Below are 18,822 nucleotides of genomic sequence, written 5' to 3'. Positions count from 1 at the left end.
TAGACAGCGGATCTTTATGCAAAATAAACATTTTCTGGCTAAATTGCAAAGAACTGGAGTTAAATGGAGATTTATCTTCTTTCTTAACATGTTCAACAGGTTGAAAATAACATGAGAGTATTTTCTGTTTGTTCCAATGACTTGACTCTTTCAAATTAAAATCTAAATTCAAATTCAAATAAAAATTAATTTTTATTAAACGGGAGCACTCTCCTTTTTAAACACCTGCGATGATCATGCCTTTCATTAGGAATTCAGTGATTAAGTTACTCGAGGTCGTAGACAGAGGATACGTACAAGATATTCAAAGTATAACCTAACCCAGATCACCCTTTTTTAAATACATAAAAAAGGTTTAAATAAGTTAAATAAAGTTTAAATAAGGAAGTAGGTAGAAAAAAGTTTCAGGTGCAAATGTTTTAATTCCTCCAAACAAAATAGAAATTGAATATTATTAGAAAATAAGTATTTTCGGTGTTGTATAAATAGAGTGTTTCCGATTTAGAAAAATATAGTTATCCAAAATCGGGTATTTTACGCGTGAACGTAGTTCCCAAATTGGGCGATGTATACCTAACCATTATAATTAACAGAACAATCTATGATATATGTACATACTGCAGAATCTTTCGAGTGATTTGTACGGTCGCTATATTGATAATTGGATAATTGAAATTCGTTCTGTGTATCCTAATAAGTTCGAGTTTGAATCTAACAATAAGAATGTTTCTATTGGTTAATGAACATCGGTGCAGCTGGCATACTGGTAACTATTGGACATAGAATTCTAGGATTCCTGTACATCGACTATTTACCTCCTTCTCGACTATTTACCGGAACAGTTCAAGCTTGGAGACCCGGTATGCAATGTTGTAAAGTTGGTTTCGAAACGTGTTTAGTGGTATGTAACGTTCGGTGGGAATCCGCATCCTTCCACCAGCAAATTTTCCAACTGGGTCAAAAAGACCCGACTGTCGTAAACACTCGACACACTGCGACGGCCGACGGTTAAAAATAATTTTAAAAAATGTTTGCACGTGAGAGATGCGCACACGTCCCAAAACTACAGCTTGTGGCCGTTTAATCGTGTTTACTTCAGTCGAAATGCTGATGGTCGCCACAACTTTTAACTACGTAAGTTGAACTTCGTTTATCTGAATCTGTTGGGGGTCAAAGCTGTTCAGATAACCGAAAAGTTCGGATAATAACAACTCACTAATATTTCGAAAGAAGATGAAGCCATAATAGCTGTCCTCACTTCAAACTTGCAATATACCAATGGAGTGGACAACTGTTATGACTAGACTGCGGATCTTTATGCAAAATAAAAATGTTCTGTTCATGTTCGTAAGTAATAATTCGTAACTATTGCACACATGTTTCGATTAACTTGAAACTTGACCTGTACAAATTTTAAATTTAGGTAGAAATTATAAATTGCGGAGGGGGAGGTAAAATTAAAAAAAAAAAAATACAATGTATAATCTAGAGGGTCATACCTATTTACAATGTTAATAATATTTCTGTAAGTATTGTGTAATATACTTATTATAATATATGTATAAAGTATTTCACGGCAAGTAAAACCGCTAGAACTACAGAAAGAAATACAAACGCAGTGCGAGCACGTTATTGTTTAGTCTCTGTCCATTTGTACGTTTATGAACTTCCTAACAAGACTTATTGACACCGTGACAAGATATATTACGTTTGCGTGTCCGTACAGTATAATATAATATTTATACACCATTTATAACTTCCTCGCTGTCGCAATTGTGACACGAGCGATTAAAGGCAGCACACTACGTTTTTGTGTAGGAGCGTATCTTGATTTCGTTTAATTATCAAGCAAGAAACAGACAGGCGTTAAATACTCCAGCTTTTCAGTCCCAGCCATGTCAACGAGATAACATGAACGCAATGAATATTATTCATAAGCTCTTCGTTAACCTTCTCGCTTCGGCACACTTGTGATAAAATGAGCTTACTGCAGACGTAATTAATACAGCAATTAAAATTATCCTTCGGACGGAACGTCGCAATTTATTTTAACATGTATCTAATCTAGACATATTATACGTATTTCTATGCGGAAGAATGTCTAATACTATGTATCCGGAATTGTATTAGAATTTTTTCATTTTTAAAATACGCCCATATTGTTAACATAATTATCATCAATAGACCGCGGATCTGTTTATGCATTTATCGCTTTTGAAAATTGTCAAAATATGCTACGATATAAAATATGACGGAATTTAGTACGATTTTAATTTATTTCAGATCTAGAAAGGCTACTATCACCGAAAATGAGATTTTCTTTCATTCGAATTTCTTAAAATTCGTGTACAAAAATTGCAAGTTGCATAAACATCCGCAGTCTAATCATCAACATCCGCATTAATTTTGAGAACAACTTCCGTTGCCATTTTTACTAATTTATTTAATTACTATATATTATTATATAATATATAATATATTATGTTAAATTACCGTATTCAATATATTTTAAAAATGCCATAATAATCGATATTTATGCAGTTCATATGTAATAAATAGACTGGAGATGTTTATACAAAATAAAAAATGGTGGCATTGATTGCAGGACACAGTGGAGCCAAATAAAAATTGTATTTTCTTTTAATTATCCTATTAAGCTGCGACTAATACATTGACGTCCTTACATATTTTTAACATGTCCACTGGTTTAAATTGAATTTGCCCATTTTTGTCACGAACGCGCAAAATCCTCTGTCTAGTGACTAAAGCGACAGAATTATGTACGTTTTACACTGTATTTTACTATCGTTAATTCAATGAAAATTGGGACACGTTGTCGGCAGATCGAAGCACATCTTGTACGGTGGAACGCGTTGTTCCGTTTTGTTGCTTAACAATAGTAGTGAAAAAATGTGGCGCGTGTCCGTGCGCGTTGTACTGTGCCTATAAAAGTTTTACAATGAACAGTGAAGAACTTCCAGTGGTATTTCTTGCTCGGTTTACACCGTATTCCTTTCATACTGACGAGCTTTTCACTGAGCGGTTTCTAACCGTGAAAAAGAAACGCAGAATTGAATCGCCCTCTTCTCTCTTTCTCTCTCCTCCTCTTAGCTCTCTCGCTTCTTAATGTTTGATTTAACGAAACAGGGGTTTTGTAGCCGTTACATGGACACGCGGACACGCGTGTACCTTACTTCTTCCCACAGTACGTTTTCAATTTTCGTTAATTTCGCTCAAGCTTTTATTCGCACGGAGGCGAACCACCGGTGCTCTGTTCTCCGCGGAAGAACGCTAGAGGCCGGGCCCGTCTCGCGTTGTTTGTTCAAAACTAGAAGCGGCCGTTCCTTCGCCGAGACTGTTAATTGAGGCAAGTTTAAGGAGATCGTGCGCGAAGGTGAACAGAATTTAATGAGGAACATAACTTTGTCCGCTTCGAAAAACAGAATTCTTTTTTTCCCCCGTTTCCTCTTTGTATCCTAACAGCATAACGCGAAAGTATTACAGACGAAAGTGAAGTTGGCACTTTCATAAACAAGAGCTATCAAATGTTAGCGTTTTACGTGTTGAAATATGCATTCTCCTTACATTTTCTGACAATTTTTATTTTGCATAAAGATCCGCGGTCTAGTCACAGTAATCGTGGTGCAAGCGATTAATGATTATTATCAGGCTGCGGATCTTTATGTAAAATAAAAAATGTTTGCATCGATTGCAAGACACAGGAGCCAAATAAAAATGTCATTCTTCTTGTTAAGGTGAAACTAATATACTGGTGGCCTTAAATCTTTTTAATACCTCCACAGTTTTAGATTGTATGTACCCATTTTTCTCATAAATTCATAAAATCCGCAGTCTAATGATTATTGATGTAAGTGAAGCAGATCGGGCAACGTGTAAATCGAGTGACTATACGGCAGAGTTGGGCAAGAATTGAATCAACGGTTGACGAATAAATTTCTACTTCAATCGTTAATCTCCTAGTTTAGTCGCTAAAAAATTGCGGTCAACGATTAAATACCTATTAATCGTTAATTGGGAATAATGGTTTTTCTGCTTTAGTTGTTATTGCGATTAACGATTACATTCCTTTCAATTGTAATCGTCAATCGGATAATTGATTAATGATTAACTGCTGAAATTTCGAAATAAAATACGGAATCAAAACTATATGAATACTGAAAAATATGTAAACTGAGTTCAGGTGTATTGTCATATGGTATATAATACAAACTCTGTTTACGTGCTTTTATGTTTTTTCCCGATGATTTCTCTTTTTAATCAACGATTGGCGATTAACTTCATCAATCGATTGAATCAGTCTCCGATTTTCCGATGATTCCTTTTTTTAATCAACGATTGGCGATTAACTTCATCAATCGATTGAATCAGTCTCCGATTTTCCGATGATTCCTTTTTTTAATCAACGATTGGCGATTAACTTCATCAATCGATTGAATCAGTCTCCGATTTTCCGATGATTCCTTTTTTTAATCAACGATTGGCGATTAACTTCATCAATCGATTGAATCAGTCTCCGATTTTCCGATGATTCCTTTTTTTAATCAACGATTGGCGATTAACTTCATCAATCGATTGAATCAGTCTCCGATTTTCCGATGATTCCTTTTCTTAATCAACGATTGGCGATTAACTTCATCAATCGATTGAATCAGTCTTCGATTTTTCGATGATTTCGTTTTTTAATCAACGATTGACGATAAGATTAGCTTCATCAATCGATTGAATCAATCGTCGATTTTTCAATGATTACCTTTTTTAATCGTACACATTAATCAATCAATCTTGATAAAAATTTTAATCGATTAATGCCCAACTCTGCTATATGTAGGGTTGCAGAATATTTTTCAAGAGTCGATTCCATGCGTTCGACTAACGAACAAAGTTACGTCGGCGTGTTTACACGAAATAATGACCGGCATACTTTACAAAATTCTATAATACCGGTCCGAATCAATATTGTCATCCCCCTTTGTTTCGCTAGACTAAGCTCTGCCCCTCGTAAAGCTATCGGCACGATCTAATACCGTATTTTATAAAGATTCCGCCAACAAGCACCAATAAACGAATAAATAAAGAGCGGGGCCGTAACTTCGAAGGAATATCACCCGAGCCGGACGGTTTACATAAATTGCGCCTCTGATTCCCTATCGCGATCGAAGCTTATTGTTAGCGGCGCGGTCACAGTCATATTTTACGTTACATCCTGCGGAACAATAAAATCGTTTCTGGGCCAGCGAAGACTGCCACCTTAAAAATTTTCCACGGGGCGATCGTCGCCCAGCGATTTTACGGCAGCCGGGTATCGATTCCTTCGTCAATAAAACTCCCATCCCACGGATTACGCTATCCCGGCCGTGTCGCGGATATTTTACGTAACAGCCGCTTCAATTTAGTGAACTGATTTATCGGGCCGAGCTTTGCATCGATTCACCCTTCGCGGACGTTACCCGAGACCCGACCCAACCCGATCCGAACCCGCACGCGTTTATGTCCCCGTAATAAGCGCGCAAACCTGGAAGCGATTTGCCCTGTTACGCAACCTATGACGTAACGAAGTAACGAAGTAACGTTCCGTTCTGTCTCTACAGCAGCCCCGCACCTTCTCCAACCCTCTTGACGCCCATCCGCGACACTGGCACGTTGATATTTGCTCTTCGAGATGAGCTTGTGCCCCGTTCCACAACGGAACGAAGTAACACCGCTACACCGCGCCCCACCGGCCAACTTAAAGTCAACATATTTAAAGTTTTAAGTGCCACGGGGTCGACGCGGAGGCGTCGTTCCGAACAAGCGAGACACGCATGCCGGAAAATTAAGATGCAGATCGAATGTAAGTCGCGCGGTACCTTTGAATGTTCAGGGGTAAGCCCCGCAGGTTCTTTCATCAGGAAATATATCGTTGTCTTTTTTTCGCTCCGTGGCACAGTGGAGTACATTTGGCCTGAAAGTCGGAGGAAACTATTTTCGCGTTATTTATGGGCTCGAAGTCATAATATAGTAGGTCAGCCATAACATAATGACATGAAAAATGCATTTTAACATTTAAAAAATTAAAACGATTCTTATTTTTGTGGAAAAAAATTCTTTTTCTTACTCTTGTTCGTTGCTACAAAACTTGTGCCAACGTATTAGCATCGTTTTTCTAATTAATGTGACACCAAACACGATCATCTATCATCAGTAATTACTTGTATAATAAGTAGGTGTAACTTAAAACAGTAAAACATTAGAAAAATTTAAAAATACCAATTCTACTTCTACTTTAAATGCGAATGGTGGAATATATCGTGAGGGGTTGAACACATCAAAGAATGTCCCTATTAAAGTTTCTGTTACCATTCTGTTATCATAGACTATATATATATATAATTTGTGTGTGTGCAACATTCACATGCGAAGGAAAATGGAGGAAAAGACCCCGGTTAAATAAGATTCCACGAAACAACGAAGTACTGTGAACATTGTGCCCACATCCTTTTCATTTATCGAATAATTGTAAATTCGCTGATCACATTAACGTATGGAACAATATAAATACCTGACCCATTCCCACGAACGTCAATTACGCACGGAACACCTCCACCGAATCGCTTCGCTCGAGTTTCTCTCGCAGCGGACTATGCTAGGGTCAAGAATCGTGTTCCCGCATAATCGTCTTAAGTGACTCGTCACAGGAAATTTCTTAATTAACGTTAAGTAATTAGCAGTCGATTGAATCGACCACTTTTTCTCGGGATTAGCGAAACTTTTTTCCGTCGCGAGTGCTTCCTGTGACAGGATAAAGGATCTAGGACACGCCAGTCGCGTTTCGTCCATATGCATGCCTGTGTCAACCGGTTTTCAACCTCGCGTTACGATTTATTTTATGGTTGCAGTGATTAGAACATTTTTTCGTTCACAATTTCTGAGTAAAACGAGGAGGTTTATATTTATTGTATGGTTATATAATTCTCTCCGATGCTTTTATACATATAGTGACTCCCATTAATATATTCGGACGCTCTCGAAGAAACGATAACTTTGTTAATATTGGACTATGCGATTTGAACTCTTTCGGGAAGCTAGAGCAATTAGTTTAATACAGGATGTGGAAAGAAATTTTTTCAAAAATCGCAAAGAATGGAAAATAAAAAACTTTCCTATTTGCATTAACATTGAGATCAACACTCTTTGTCGTTTACGCGCTGTCCTTCTCTATCGATATAGATGTGTTTCCGATATCATTGTACAATGTATTTCCGTATCCATGGTACAAGCGGCTGGATGGTGGTGGTTCTACACGGAAAAACAAGTCGAATAGGAGGAATAATATTTTTTGTCTACCGTCTCCTGTTTTCGAGAAAATCGAATTTGAAGATCCGTCAGGTTCGCGTGCTCACATGAAGTAGAATTGGTTGATCATAGTCAGACGCGTCCGACGGTCCCTATCCAATAAATTCGATGTCCTCGAAAACGATACGCCAAACAAAAAAAATGTGATTCCTTCGTTTCGATTTGTTTCTGCACGTAGAAACACTCTTTATACAATATACAGGGTGTCTCAGCTGAAGAAGGCCACCTAAATATCTCCTTTATTTTTAATGACGCGAAAAATATTTATGGCATAACTTAAATGGTATCGAAGGAGGAATATCATGGAAGAACAATTTCTTTTGTCCGGTTATTTTTTCATAGCTTTTTCAAGGTCATCATTATTTTCTATCGGGAAAACTTATTTCTTTTATTGCATCTCTTATAGCGGCTGAAAAAATACATTTGAATATGCTTAAGTCATTAACAAGATGGAGAAAATAAGTTTCTCCGATACAAAATAACGATGACCTTGAGAAAACTGAAAAAATAACCGGACAAAAAATTGTTCTTCTATGATATTCCTCTTTAGATACCATTTAAATTATGCCAAAAATATTGCTTTTGTGCCATTAAAAATAAAGTACATATTTACGTGGCCTCCATCAGCTGAGACACCCTGTATATTGCAACAAAAATCTGAAAGTCACTTCTGGTGTTTCGTGGATCTACTGTTAACGACTTTGTATCCAGGTGATCGTTATTAAAGAAAGGGTCCATACACATCTGCAGCGTATGTATTTTCTAGACAATACCTGATCTTTACAGAGGATTGCAGCATGTTTGGCATGTTTCGCGTAATAACAATTGATCGAAGAGGATGCAAGCACGGGTACACGGGAATATTGACGCGCTTCGATCGGCAACGGCACGGTAACGCGACGTGAATTCGACGAACGCGCGTGTCCAACAAGATGGAGAAAATAAGTTTCTCCGATACAAAATAACGATGACCTTGAGAAAACTGAAAAAATAACCGGACAAAAAATTGTTCTTCTATGATATTCCTCTTTAGATACCATTTAAATTATGCCAAAAATATTGCTTTTGTGCCATTAAAAATAAAGTACATATTTACGTGGCCTCCATCAGCTGAGACACCCTGTATATTGCAACAAAAATCTGAAAGTCACTTCTGGTGTTTCGTGGATCTACTGTTAACGACTTTGTATCCAGGTGATCGTTATTAAAGAAAGGGTCCATACACATCTGCAGCGTATGTATTTTCTAGGCAATACCTGATCTTTACAGAGGATTGCAGCATGTTTGGCATGTTTCGCGTAATAACAATTGATCGAAGAGGATGCAAGCACGGGTACACGGGAATATTGACGCGCTTCGATCGGCAACGGCACGGTAACGCGACGTGAATTCGACGAACGCGCGTGTCCCTCGTTCGGAATTTATCAAATGGCAAACATAGCGAAAACTAATGTTGCAACGCGCGTCCACCCTCTGCGGACACGCAACGTGGACCGCAGGTGTACGCGCGGCGCGCTATAGCTGCGCGCGGCCAGGCTATTTGCGCCACGGCAACGATCAAAGCCTCGTGGGAATAAATTTGCAGATCGCGCGGCCGAATTAATATTAAAAAGCGCGACGACAATTGAACACGATAATCGGGAGGCTGTTACACCCGAGCCACGTGAGCCGTGTCGCTTTTTCGATCGCGAATACCGTAATCCCGATTCAATAAGGATCCAATTAAATTGAATTCGCCGGCTATTCACGCGACGAAGAATGGAATGCAAAGATTTATTTCAACGATCTTGCCCGGCTGCAGAACAATCGCAATAACTTTGTCTGAAACGCGATACAACGACACGAAGGCGACTTCTGATGTCACAGTATAGTGCAGCGCTCGGATTTACTTACTCGTGACGGCCAAGTTTCGAAGACTAAAATTGCTGTACCATTATCTAAAATATTGTTTACCTTATTAGATATGTTGGTATTTAATCAATTATTACACGTTTAAGTATTGTATGAGGTATTATGTCAAGTTCGTATCCAGCAAATTAAAAAAATCATTGAGAATGGAAATATTCTGGATCGGAAGAAATGTTTAATTGTCGAGTTAAAATAGCTGCGCGTGCAAAGGGTTGGTAATAAAGAGTTCTAGATGAAATTGAACAGTAAATATATTGAAACGTGACGATTATGTCCTGAGCAACTACTTGTTATAAAAATGGAAACACGGTTGAATGGAAGTTGTGTGTGTGGTACATATCACTGACGGTTTATAGCACTTGAAAGTTGAAGAAGATTACTCGCGAAAAAAAGGAGATTAAAACGGTGGATCTGGACTGTATTTTTCGCAGGCCTTCAGTGACCCTGCGAACTTTTCCTTTTCTAGTAGAGCATGTAAAACATTGAAACGCCGCGCGGCGGCCCGTCACGTTTTTCCGAGCTATCTTCCAGTTTTAAATAATCGTTGGAAAGAACCAGAATCGCGTTACCTATATTTTTTCCCTAGGCGTTTCTTATCCGCTCGCGTTGCCGATTCCCCGTGGACGATATATCAAGTGCAAAAAGTTCGTGACAAGCTGAAAGGGGAATCGCATTTCCACCGACAATAGCGCACCGAATGCGATTCATTTCTCCATCAATATGATTGGATCGTTGATCCTGATGGATGATCAACATCCGTCACGCTACTTGGCCACCTACTCCTTGATTCTCTGCGCCCGGACCGGTTGGCGAGGAGATGCAAATTTGTCAACGATACGACACCGACAGACTCGCGGTTCCAGCGTTCTCGTGTTGTGTAAGCTGACAACAAACATATACGGCCAATAAAATTATTGCATGTGTTGCCGATGCGAACACTTTTATCTCGGCCCCACAGCTTTATTTGATTCAATCATGTCCAAAGTAGCAGCGAGGCAAAAATATTTCAATCGAAAAGAAACCAATTCCTCATCTTTGCACTCGGAGCTATTTTAACTCGAAAATTAACCCTTTGCACTCCTTTGTCGAGTGTGTCACGACATCAGAGAAGGTAAATTGTAAATGAAACGTGTTTTTATATGTATTTGGTTCTTCCTTCATTTATTTAAGTCGCATTTTTAGTCGAAAACAAATATAAATTACAATAAAGTTTGAGAGCTGTATATTCAATATAATTATTAAACAAAATTGTTTGAAATAAGTGGGAGTCAAGGAACTGTTCTTTGAAGTAAATTTCAGGCAGTTGTTGGCAACAAAATTGATAAATAATTCGGAGTGCAAAAGGTTAAACATTTCTATGTATACATATATATATGTATATTGGGTTGGCAAGGAAGTAATTTCGCCATTTTAAGGTGAAATAAAAATTGTCTTTAAGGAATGAACTGCATATAACCGATAAAATATTTTCCATTTTGTTCGATGATATTTTGCCATCTTTCTGGTAGCTTAATAAAGTTATATTGGCTATTTTCATAAAGCTGCGACAGCTACATATTGAATAACAAAATTGTGTTTCATTTCGCCTTAGAATACCGCAATTACTTTCTTGCCAGTCCAATAGAATGTCGAAAGTGATTATTATTTTACACCGTATAGTAACTATTGGTCCACTTTGTAGTTCGAGAGTATTCACCAGTAGCGTATAGAATATTCCATGGTAAAGTATCCGTGAAAAAAAAATGCAATATAAAAATTTGGCAAACTCGAGCCAACATCGAATAAACGGGCCGCGGAATAAATCCGTGAAATACAGACGCGATCAATCGCTCCTTCTCCATTCAAATTGAAAATACATGTTCGAGAGCGAGTAAAAGCTTAGATTAATCGCGAGAACGTTTCTACGCTTGTCCCCCGTCCCCGGTTTTTGCCTGTGGATCTCGGCCTCTATTTATACTCGCAGAGCGGTGCTTTAAAAGCTCGCTAATTCACGGCGTGCTAACGCCTCTACGTGTTACGCGTTGAGGACTTAATCTGCACGATCTACTCAGGGGCACGGGTCGGGCGGGTACAGGCGGGTACAAGCGGATACAGGCGAGTACAGGCGAGTACAGGAGAGGCAGAGGGCCACGCGTTTGCTCGCTCGCGGGTAAAGCGATGAAGTGAGCCAGGTAAGACGCGCACGACAGCCCCGTAATTAAGACGATGGATGGAGAAGGGGCGCACAATGGATGATATAGTCTCATCGCGGATAAGAAACCGTTATCATTTATTAATTGGAACGGGCCGGACATTAACGAAGCGAATGCAGCAGCTGCGCAACGTAATTTATCGAGTCGCGACGCTCCGGCTGGGGTTTTTACTCTTATCACGTCAACGGCCCCCCCCCCCGTCGAATTTCGAATTCTACAGACCGGAAGTGTATACAATACCGCGGTTATATAATCCCGCCAGCCTCCCAGCCACCCTGCGCCGCCAAACCACGTGAGACCTTGGCTGAATCAGCACCAGGTTGCCTGTAACTAAAATATGATATCCTCGCGATTCTAGTTTCAAATGCCGGTCGCGCGGAAATTCACGAGATCCGCGGTCCTCCGCATCGATGCGGACGGCTCGAAATTTCGATTGTGGTTATGCAACTCGATGTCCAATACATCTATCGGCCCGCGATCATTGATTCAGGACGTGGATGCGTTCGGTTGTTCCTCTTCGCGATGCACGCAGAAAGCGGTTTCCGAGCAGCGCGCATGCATATGTTACGTACATGCTGGCACCGCGCTGCGCTGTGTCCCGCCATTTTGAAAATTTCGCTGGGGTATCTTGCGGCGCAATCAACTTCGATGTACGAATTCTCGAACGCGAGCGCTAGTCGTGCTTTATCGAGAACTTTCTAACGAATTTCCGATGGTTCAGTCCACGTGGTTCAGCGCAACACTTGCCAGATACAGTTCTCTTTCGTCAGAAGACGAGCATGTTTCATTCGCAATAAGATCGTCTACCCCCTCTTCGTCCTGCGAAGTTCTCCGCTCGACTGGTACCATGAAAATCATCGACACAGCTTTCACCGACTCCAGATTTGACTGACAACGACTTTGGCCGATAACGATCTTGACCAGCACACGTACATACTTTCTCGTTATCCGTAATACCCACATGTGCTGGTATTCAGATAAACTTAATAAAATGTTGGCATTTGTTATTTGATAGAAACCGAAAGTATTTCGTGTTGATTTCAATAATTTGGTTATTGATGCCACAACTGAAAGTTGGCTTCTTTAGTGATTTGATTACACTGCGAGAGACTACACGGTGAAGATGAGGAAGTTTGTGTCATTAAATAAATTGGTAATATCCGGTGCTCGGCTAATGGCGTAGCCCTCTGTTGTGAAGATTGTTTATTCCATTGAATAAAATTTTAGGTTTGTTAGCTTGGCAGTGAAAGTGTTAAAGGAGTTTACAGGTGCGTCTCTGCATCGAACAACTTGATTCGCAGAACACGGCGAATTGGTGAAAATGAGTCAGGCGAAACGAATGTGTAAGTGTCCATTTTGAAGTCAAAAACCTGTCACGGGCAAACACCGTACCATAGGCTGATTGCGCGGAGCTCATCCCTCGATATTCTGGTATTCTTTGATGCTCTATTTTTTGTGTAGCATATCGGTAGAATCGAGCGGGCTTGCGCGATGTCGGACGAGTTGACTTTATTAAACAAACATATAAGAAGAATTAATGAGGCGCCGTGCGTGGCATGGCGTGGCGTGGCATGGTGCACTTGTAAGTCGCGCGGCTTGAATAATGGATGGGCTGACAAGACAGCTCCGGCGATATACCGACAATGGGCTTCCCCGTCGTCTCGATTCTCCCTTCGTTTCTTCCTTCCTTCCTCTCATCCGTCACGTTTCATCGTGATTTCGAATTTCTTTTCCGGAATATCGGGGACATCCACAACGTCCAAAACCGGGGAACAGCGGCAGTAGCGAAAGGAAACAACAGCTCCAGTCGCAATAAATATTCAGTCATTGAAAAAGTCTGTTTATACGTTTCTAGCAGATCGTGTTATTTCTGTAAACGGAATTGCATTAAACAAAAAAATACAGGGTATCCTAAAAATGTACCTCGTTCAAAGGGGCGATTCCTGAGATGAATGAAACACGGACCAATCAAAACGTGGCTACAATCCACGTGACTAGAATCCGTCCACTGTACGTGTTTTTCGTTAATACAGCGAATCCTCTATAAACGCAAAAGCCGCGGGGTGGTTCGTTTGCATTTTTCGTAGACGGACACTATTTTTTTGAGCTTCAAAGGTCGAGTCGAACGTAGATAAAAAGAACGATAAACATGGCCGCGATGTAACGTAAGATAGTCATCGATGTTATGTGAATTGCATCTAACTCTTTTTTACATAACGATCTTTTAGAAAATCTCTGAAAATCTCTGAATTGCCGCAAAAAGTGAACAATATACCAACGGAATGCTTTGATATCGAGAATGGCGAATTGTATGAGCATGAAGAAAGTGAATCAGAAGCAAATGAAATTGAACTTTCCAGCGATAATAGTGATAATGAGATTCTAGACAAAGAAAATGTTCAGGAGTCTACGAATTTACGTAAAAGAAGACGTGTTTGTGTGCCTTCAAGTTTTGAAGATGAAAAATGAAAGTATACAAGATCATCAAAATGAAATTGCCGCAGACGGAACCAGTTTGGAAGAAATAAAAGAAGGGTCTACTGCTGGAAGATTATCACTACAAAATATAATCAAAGACATATTCGGCCCCATATTCCTTTTGTAAGATAGTAATAAATCAATAAATATAAAAATATTCTATTATCACGTATTTTTTAAAGACGTATTACGTATTTTTCGATTAGTTTTGGAAGAAATAGCTTCGTCTTAACTGTTGGTAGTTCCAGTGGTAAATTTGATTTCAAGAATGACCTCCATCAAGGAAGTACAACATTTTTGGAATACCGTATAACACCGTTGGCAAGAGTACACCTTTCGTTGTTTTTTGACAGCAGGTTTAGGTTATTTTCGTAGCGTTTTCATTATGAAAATAATTGTTAAACATGAGTGTAAATCAACAGCATTTTCGTCATATAATGTTCAACAAGTTTCGAGTCATTGAAAACGATGATGACCACATAATCGACTGGTTGTAACATTTTTATAATAAAGAGCAAATTAAAGATAAACCGAAAATCGTATCAGGAAAAATTGCGGAATCCTAGACTCGCGATGTCTTGTTCACGACATCGTAACGACACGTGTCGAGCAATACATCAAAATATTGCGGAATATTAGACGTGTGGAGGTGGATCGTGCTCAAACGCCTATGAAATCGTGCTCGATCAACTTGATGGTTACTGGAAATTCGATGTCGATGAAGAAAAATCACTACGGAAAATAAAGGACACTCTCGCAACCGCATCGTCTTCCGTGTATTTCACTTGTCGCTTTACGCGAGTTATTTAATTTGTTGGGAACCTATAACAATAAGCTCCTTTCTTGAGAAGGAACTCTTTTCGTTTGCACCTGAGCTACAGGTGTCAACCGGTGTAAAGTTTTCTTTCTATATACTACGACGACGATTGTGTTTTTCGTAATAAGAAAATCTTTATCCCCTTTTCACCTTTTGAAGCTCGACATCGCTTACAACGTGAAGTCACAGTGGCGGGGTCGTCGATATTAATGAAACTTTTTCTGGTGAATCTAGAACAAAAATAAGCAGGTCAATGTTCGGGTGTTTTTGACAATACTCATTATTTACAAAGATAATTAACATTTAATTTGATGATACGAAGAAAATATCTCGATATACTTAATTTCTTAATCATAGCTTAACTTTTGCAGGCTTTTATCTGATTTCAGTATTTTTGGTACGCAACCAAAATTGATATTTGACAGATCTTTTTTTTCCAACGTGAACCAGGTTTGCTCTCCGAATGATATTAGAATAGAAAATTGCCGATGTAATTCAGTAACATTCATAAAATGTTCATACTGCCGAAACTATTTATTTTGAATACTTTTTTTTTTTATTAATGAATCGGGTTGTATCGATTATATTATATTAATAATTATTGATAATATATAATTATTATATTAAACGAATTGAAACTGCTAAACGGTTCATGTCGTAATATTGCTATTAATGCGCGAGGTTATTATTATCTAAATTGGAATAAATAACGAAACACCCTGTTTCATTACTGGTACATTAGTTCAGTTATCATAATCATCGAAAATAAATTGTACATATTACCCTGGTAATTCGACGAATTAAATTTCACTACGATTGATATTTGATTTTTCTATTAATTAATACACAAGTGTTTAATTAATACTAAAGCTGTTTAATTTAATTATCTGCGTACACTAAATCCCTCGTATATTGTAATTTTTAGAAAGACAAATATTAACATATTTATTAGTATACATTGTTAACAGTGCCGGATTAAGACATTTGGAGGCAACAAGCACTTAAAAGATTTAATGCAGATGGTCGGCCCTCGTTGGTCGGTTCGATCGATCAATTACAATATGAAACGTTGACTCGCTTGTTATTAAAGTTATCGATCGTAATGATGTTTAAAAACAGACAAGAATTATAATCTCGGCGCAACGGTTCGATCAATTAAACTTTTTTTTTTTTTTATTTGGAATGGTGATATTGGTTAAATTTTTAAGCCAGTTGTTGTTATCAGTATCAGAGAAATTATTGTTTTCATCATGAAAAGAAACCTCACCAACGTTATCATTGATGTTAAGTAACCATTCGAATTTTTTTATACCCTTCTTTTTTTGTTTTTTAAAGCAATTTTTTAATCTTTTATTTTCAAAGACATAAAACCGTTCAAGTAAATGAGCAGGTAATAAGAATCGTAACTCATCATTAAGCTCATCTAATTTTTGTAGTAGTGATTTGTGTTGGATATGTGTGTCTTTGATAGACAGATTTAGAAGCTTCTTCATGAAACGATATTGTAGGTTATGTATTTTGTTACAGATAATAGTAGAAGTAATGGATATGTTAAATTTCTTAAGAACCTTATTTTTAATTGAAGTCGGAAATAAATTATGTGATCTACATTTAAGTAAAAACAATTTTCGGTTACTTATCTTTGATCTCTTTGTTGAATTGATCGAACCGTTGCGCCGAGATTATAATTCTTGTCTGTTGACTCACTTGTTTAGGTTGCTACAGCGGCACTGGATGATTGTGCGCTGTCTGAGTTGGGAAGAGGTGCCAACCTCTTGACGTTTCGCGTGCATGTGCCGTTGATGGTACGAGCGGTCACTGCACGTATGATGCCGTCTGTTCCTGGATGAATCTGTTGTATTCGACCTAGATATCCAACACAATGACGGAAGAGAGTCATCCTTCAGAAGTACAACAGTTCCGATGTTGATATTGTGACCTCCCTTGGTCCATTTATGACGAACGTTAAGCTGATGAATGTATTCTTTGTGCCACCGTTTCCAGAAATCTTGTTTAACTTTCTGGATATGTTGCCATGTGGACAGGCGATTTGATGGTGTTTGGCTGAAATCAGTCTCGGTAATGCACGTCAAAGAACCACCGATCAGGAAATGGCCTGGAGTAAGAGTGGAAATGTCGTTTGGATCTGACGAGAGGGGTGTCAGAGGACGCGAATTGAGGATGGCTTCGATCTCAATGACGAACATAGTGAATTGTTCGTATGTGAACAGTTCTTCACCGACGACACGTTTTATGTGATGAATTTGACGGCGGCCTCCCATAACCCACCGAAATCAGGTGACAAAACGGGCATGAAATGCCATGAAACCTCTTTGGCTGTTAGAAAATGACTGAATGTCTCGTCCTTTGATAATGTTTGTTGAAGTGCGGTTAACTCATTGTTTGCGCCGACGAAGTTTGTACCGTTATCGGAGTAAAGATTTACAAGATATATAAAATAACATTTGGCTATACCTGGGTAGCTGTAATGTAAATAATCATTTAATCGTAAAAACGGTTCTTTGGTAACGGCTATCTCATAAACAAGGTACGAAAGTCGACCCTGCGATTCTTTATTTCCGCGCGGCCGTACGGTTCATTGCAAACGCTATGGTTCTTTATGTTGAAAGGAGAATTTCCGTTTACTAATTTCTCCCGAGGAAAAACGCTTCTTTGTGTAGGACTACGATTCGTTGCGACGGAACAGCAGACAAGTTTCATTTTGCATAAAGATCCGCAGTCTCGTCATAAATAAATATGTATAATTTTATTTAAACAGTGAAATTTAATATTTCTCATTAATTACATAAAAGTCGTCCTTAACAAGACACTTTTTCCCTTACTGAATACTATTCGACAGCTTTTCTTTACTTTTCAATGTCTTGGAACTAATGGGCTCGCGCCTAATTGATACATACCGTATAGCGTTATACATAATATTCCGGAAAAAATCGAAGCTGTTATGGCACTTAAAACTTTCGTACTGAATGTTGTCTGGACCCGATTAATCGAGTTCGAATAGCAGTCTCGAGCTCTAATAGCTCGTCCCCGCGATCGTTCTTTTTCGTTCGAGTAACCGGAGGGAATGGTGTTTCTCTCGAAATTTCGAAGAGCTGAAGGAAACGGCGGTTTAGGGGGTATAAGCAATCGGATATCGGAAATATCGAATTTCGCGAATTCGCCTTAATGGGCATCCCGTGTTCAGACCTGAAAAGTAGACTGCAGCCGGCCGAGAACAGTCGGCTCTAGATGAAGTAACGGGATAGTGTCTTGAAGTTATTTAATTAAAGAAGGACGAGAGGGTGGAACGATGGCGCGGAGGAAGAGCTGCAGCAATCTGTCTATGTATTGGAGTATAGTCTGTGGGGGAAAGGATGGCTGCAAGAAAGCTACAATGCGAGCGAGCAGTTACTCTTTTCTACGACTATAATGATAAATGAGATCCGAATCATTAATTAACAGGTCCAGACCTTTCACGCTGCATCCGAGTGACTTTCAACAACGTTGACGGGCGCAGCTATAAAAATTAAAACCGGGCACGTGACCCGAGTTCGTTATCGACGAAACAAGAACACGGTTCCCCTTTAAATTATGATCGGACGTACGTGAAACGTGTTCTCACTTACGGGGAAAAGATCCATCACGGAAACCAGGCAATATACATTATCGTAATAATAATTCTCTTGTCTTGTGTTACGGACAAAATTCTTTTAAACTAATCCATTTTCGAAAGATCCGCGATACTGTTCTAAAAGGAATACAAACTAACGTAATCTTAATTTACTATTGAATAAAGATGAATAATGAATTATATTTTCTAAATCAATTATACATATATAATATTTACGCAGTAATATTTAATAATAATAATTTCAACTATTTTTTCCATTTTGAGCACACTTGAGCAGCTGATGCGTACCAACTCATGGATTTTTCATACTTTCTTCGAAACTCAAATCAAAGTTGACAAAAACTTGCCCTAAAAGAAATGGGATGTTAATATTACAAAAACAATTATTAAAAAAATCAAATTAATCAGATAATAAACTTTTGACTAATAAAGTGCACTGAACA

The 18,822-nt window shown here is 38.7% G+C and overlaps 2 protein-coding genes across 3 annotated transcripts in view; one reads left to right on the top strand and one right to left on the bottom strand.

Moving 5' to 3' along the window:
• Positions 1 to 18,822, top strand: part of Tei (irregular chiasm C-roughest protein teiresias) — a 679,348-nt gene that overhangs the window by 130,844 nt on the left and 529,682 nt on the right. The window lies entirely within an intron of this gene.
• LOC143217777 (uncharacterized) lies at positions 12,718 to 18,686 on the bottom strand. Its single transcript, XM_076442346.1, has 2 exons — positions 16,456 to 18,686; positions 12,718 to 14,978 (listed from the first exon to the last, which is right to left on the bottom strand). Exons 1-2 carry the CDS (start codon positions 17,028 to 17,030, stop codon positions 14,846 to 14,848), a joined length of 708 nt encoding a protein of 235 aa, XP_076298461.1. The 5' UTR covers positions 17,031 to 18,686; the 3' UTR covers positions 12,718 to 14,845.

Source organism: Lasioglossum baleicum, chromosome 18, assembly GCF_051020765.1.
Source record: "Lasioglossum baleicum chromosome 18, iyLasBale1, whole genome shotgun sequence".
Classification (NCBI taxonomy): domain Eukaryota; kingdom Metazoa; phylum Arthropoda; class Insecta; order Hymenoptera; family Halictidae; genus Lasioglossum; species Lasioglossum baleicum.
Note: the sequence above shows the minus strand (reverse complement) of the source record. Positions and strands in the feature narration are given on the sequence as shown.

Bases quoted from the DNA above. Each gene is read 5' to 3' on its own strand.
- LOC143217777 (XM_076442346.1), bottom strand. From the start codon at position 17,030: ATGGGAGGCCGCCGTCAAATTCATCACATAAAACGTGTCGTCGGTGAA. The intron at 14,979-16,455 runs GTGAGTCAACAG...TTTTTGTTCTAG, and splicing joins CGCTGTAGCAACCTAAACAA to ATTCACCAGAAAAAGTTTCA.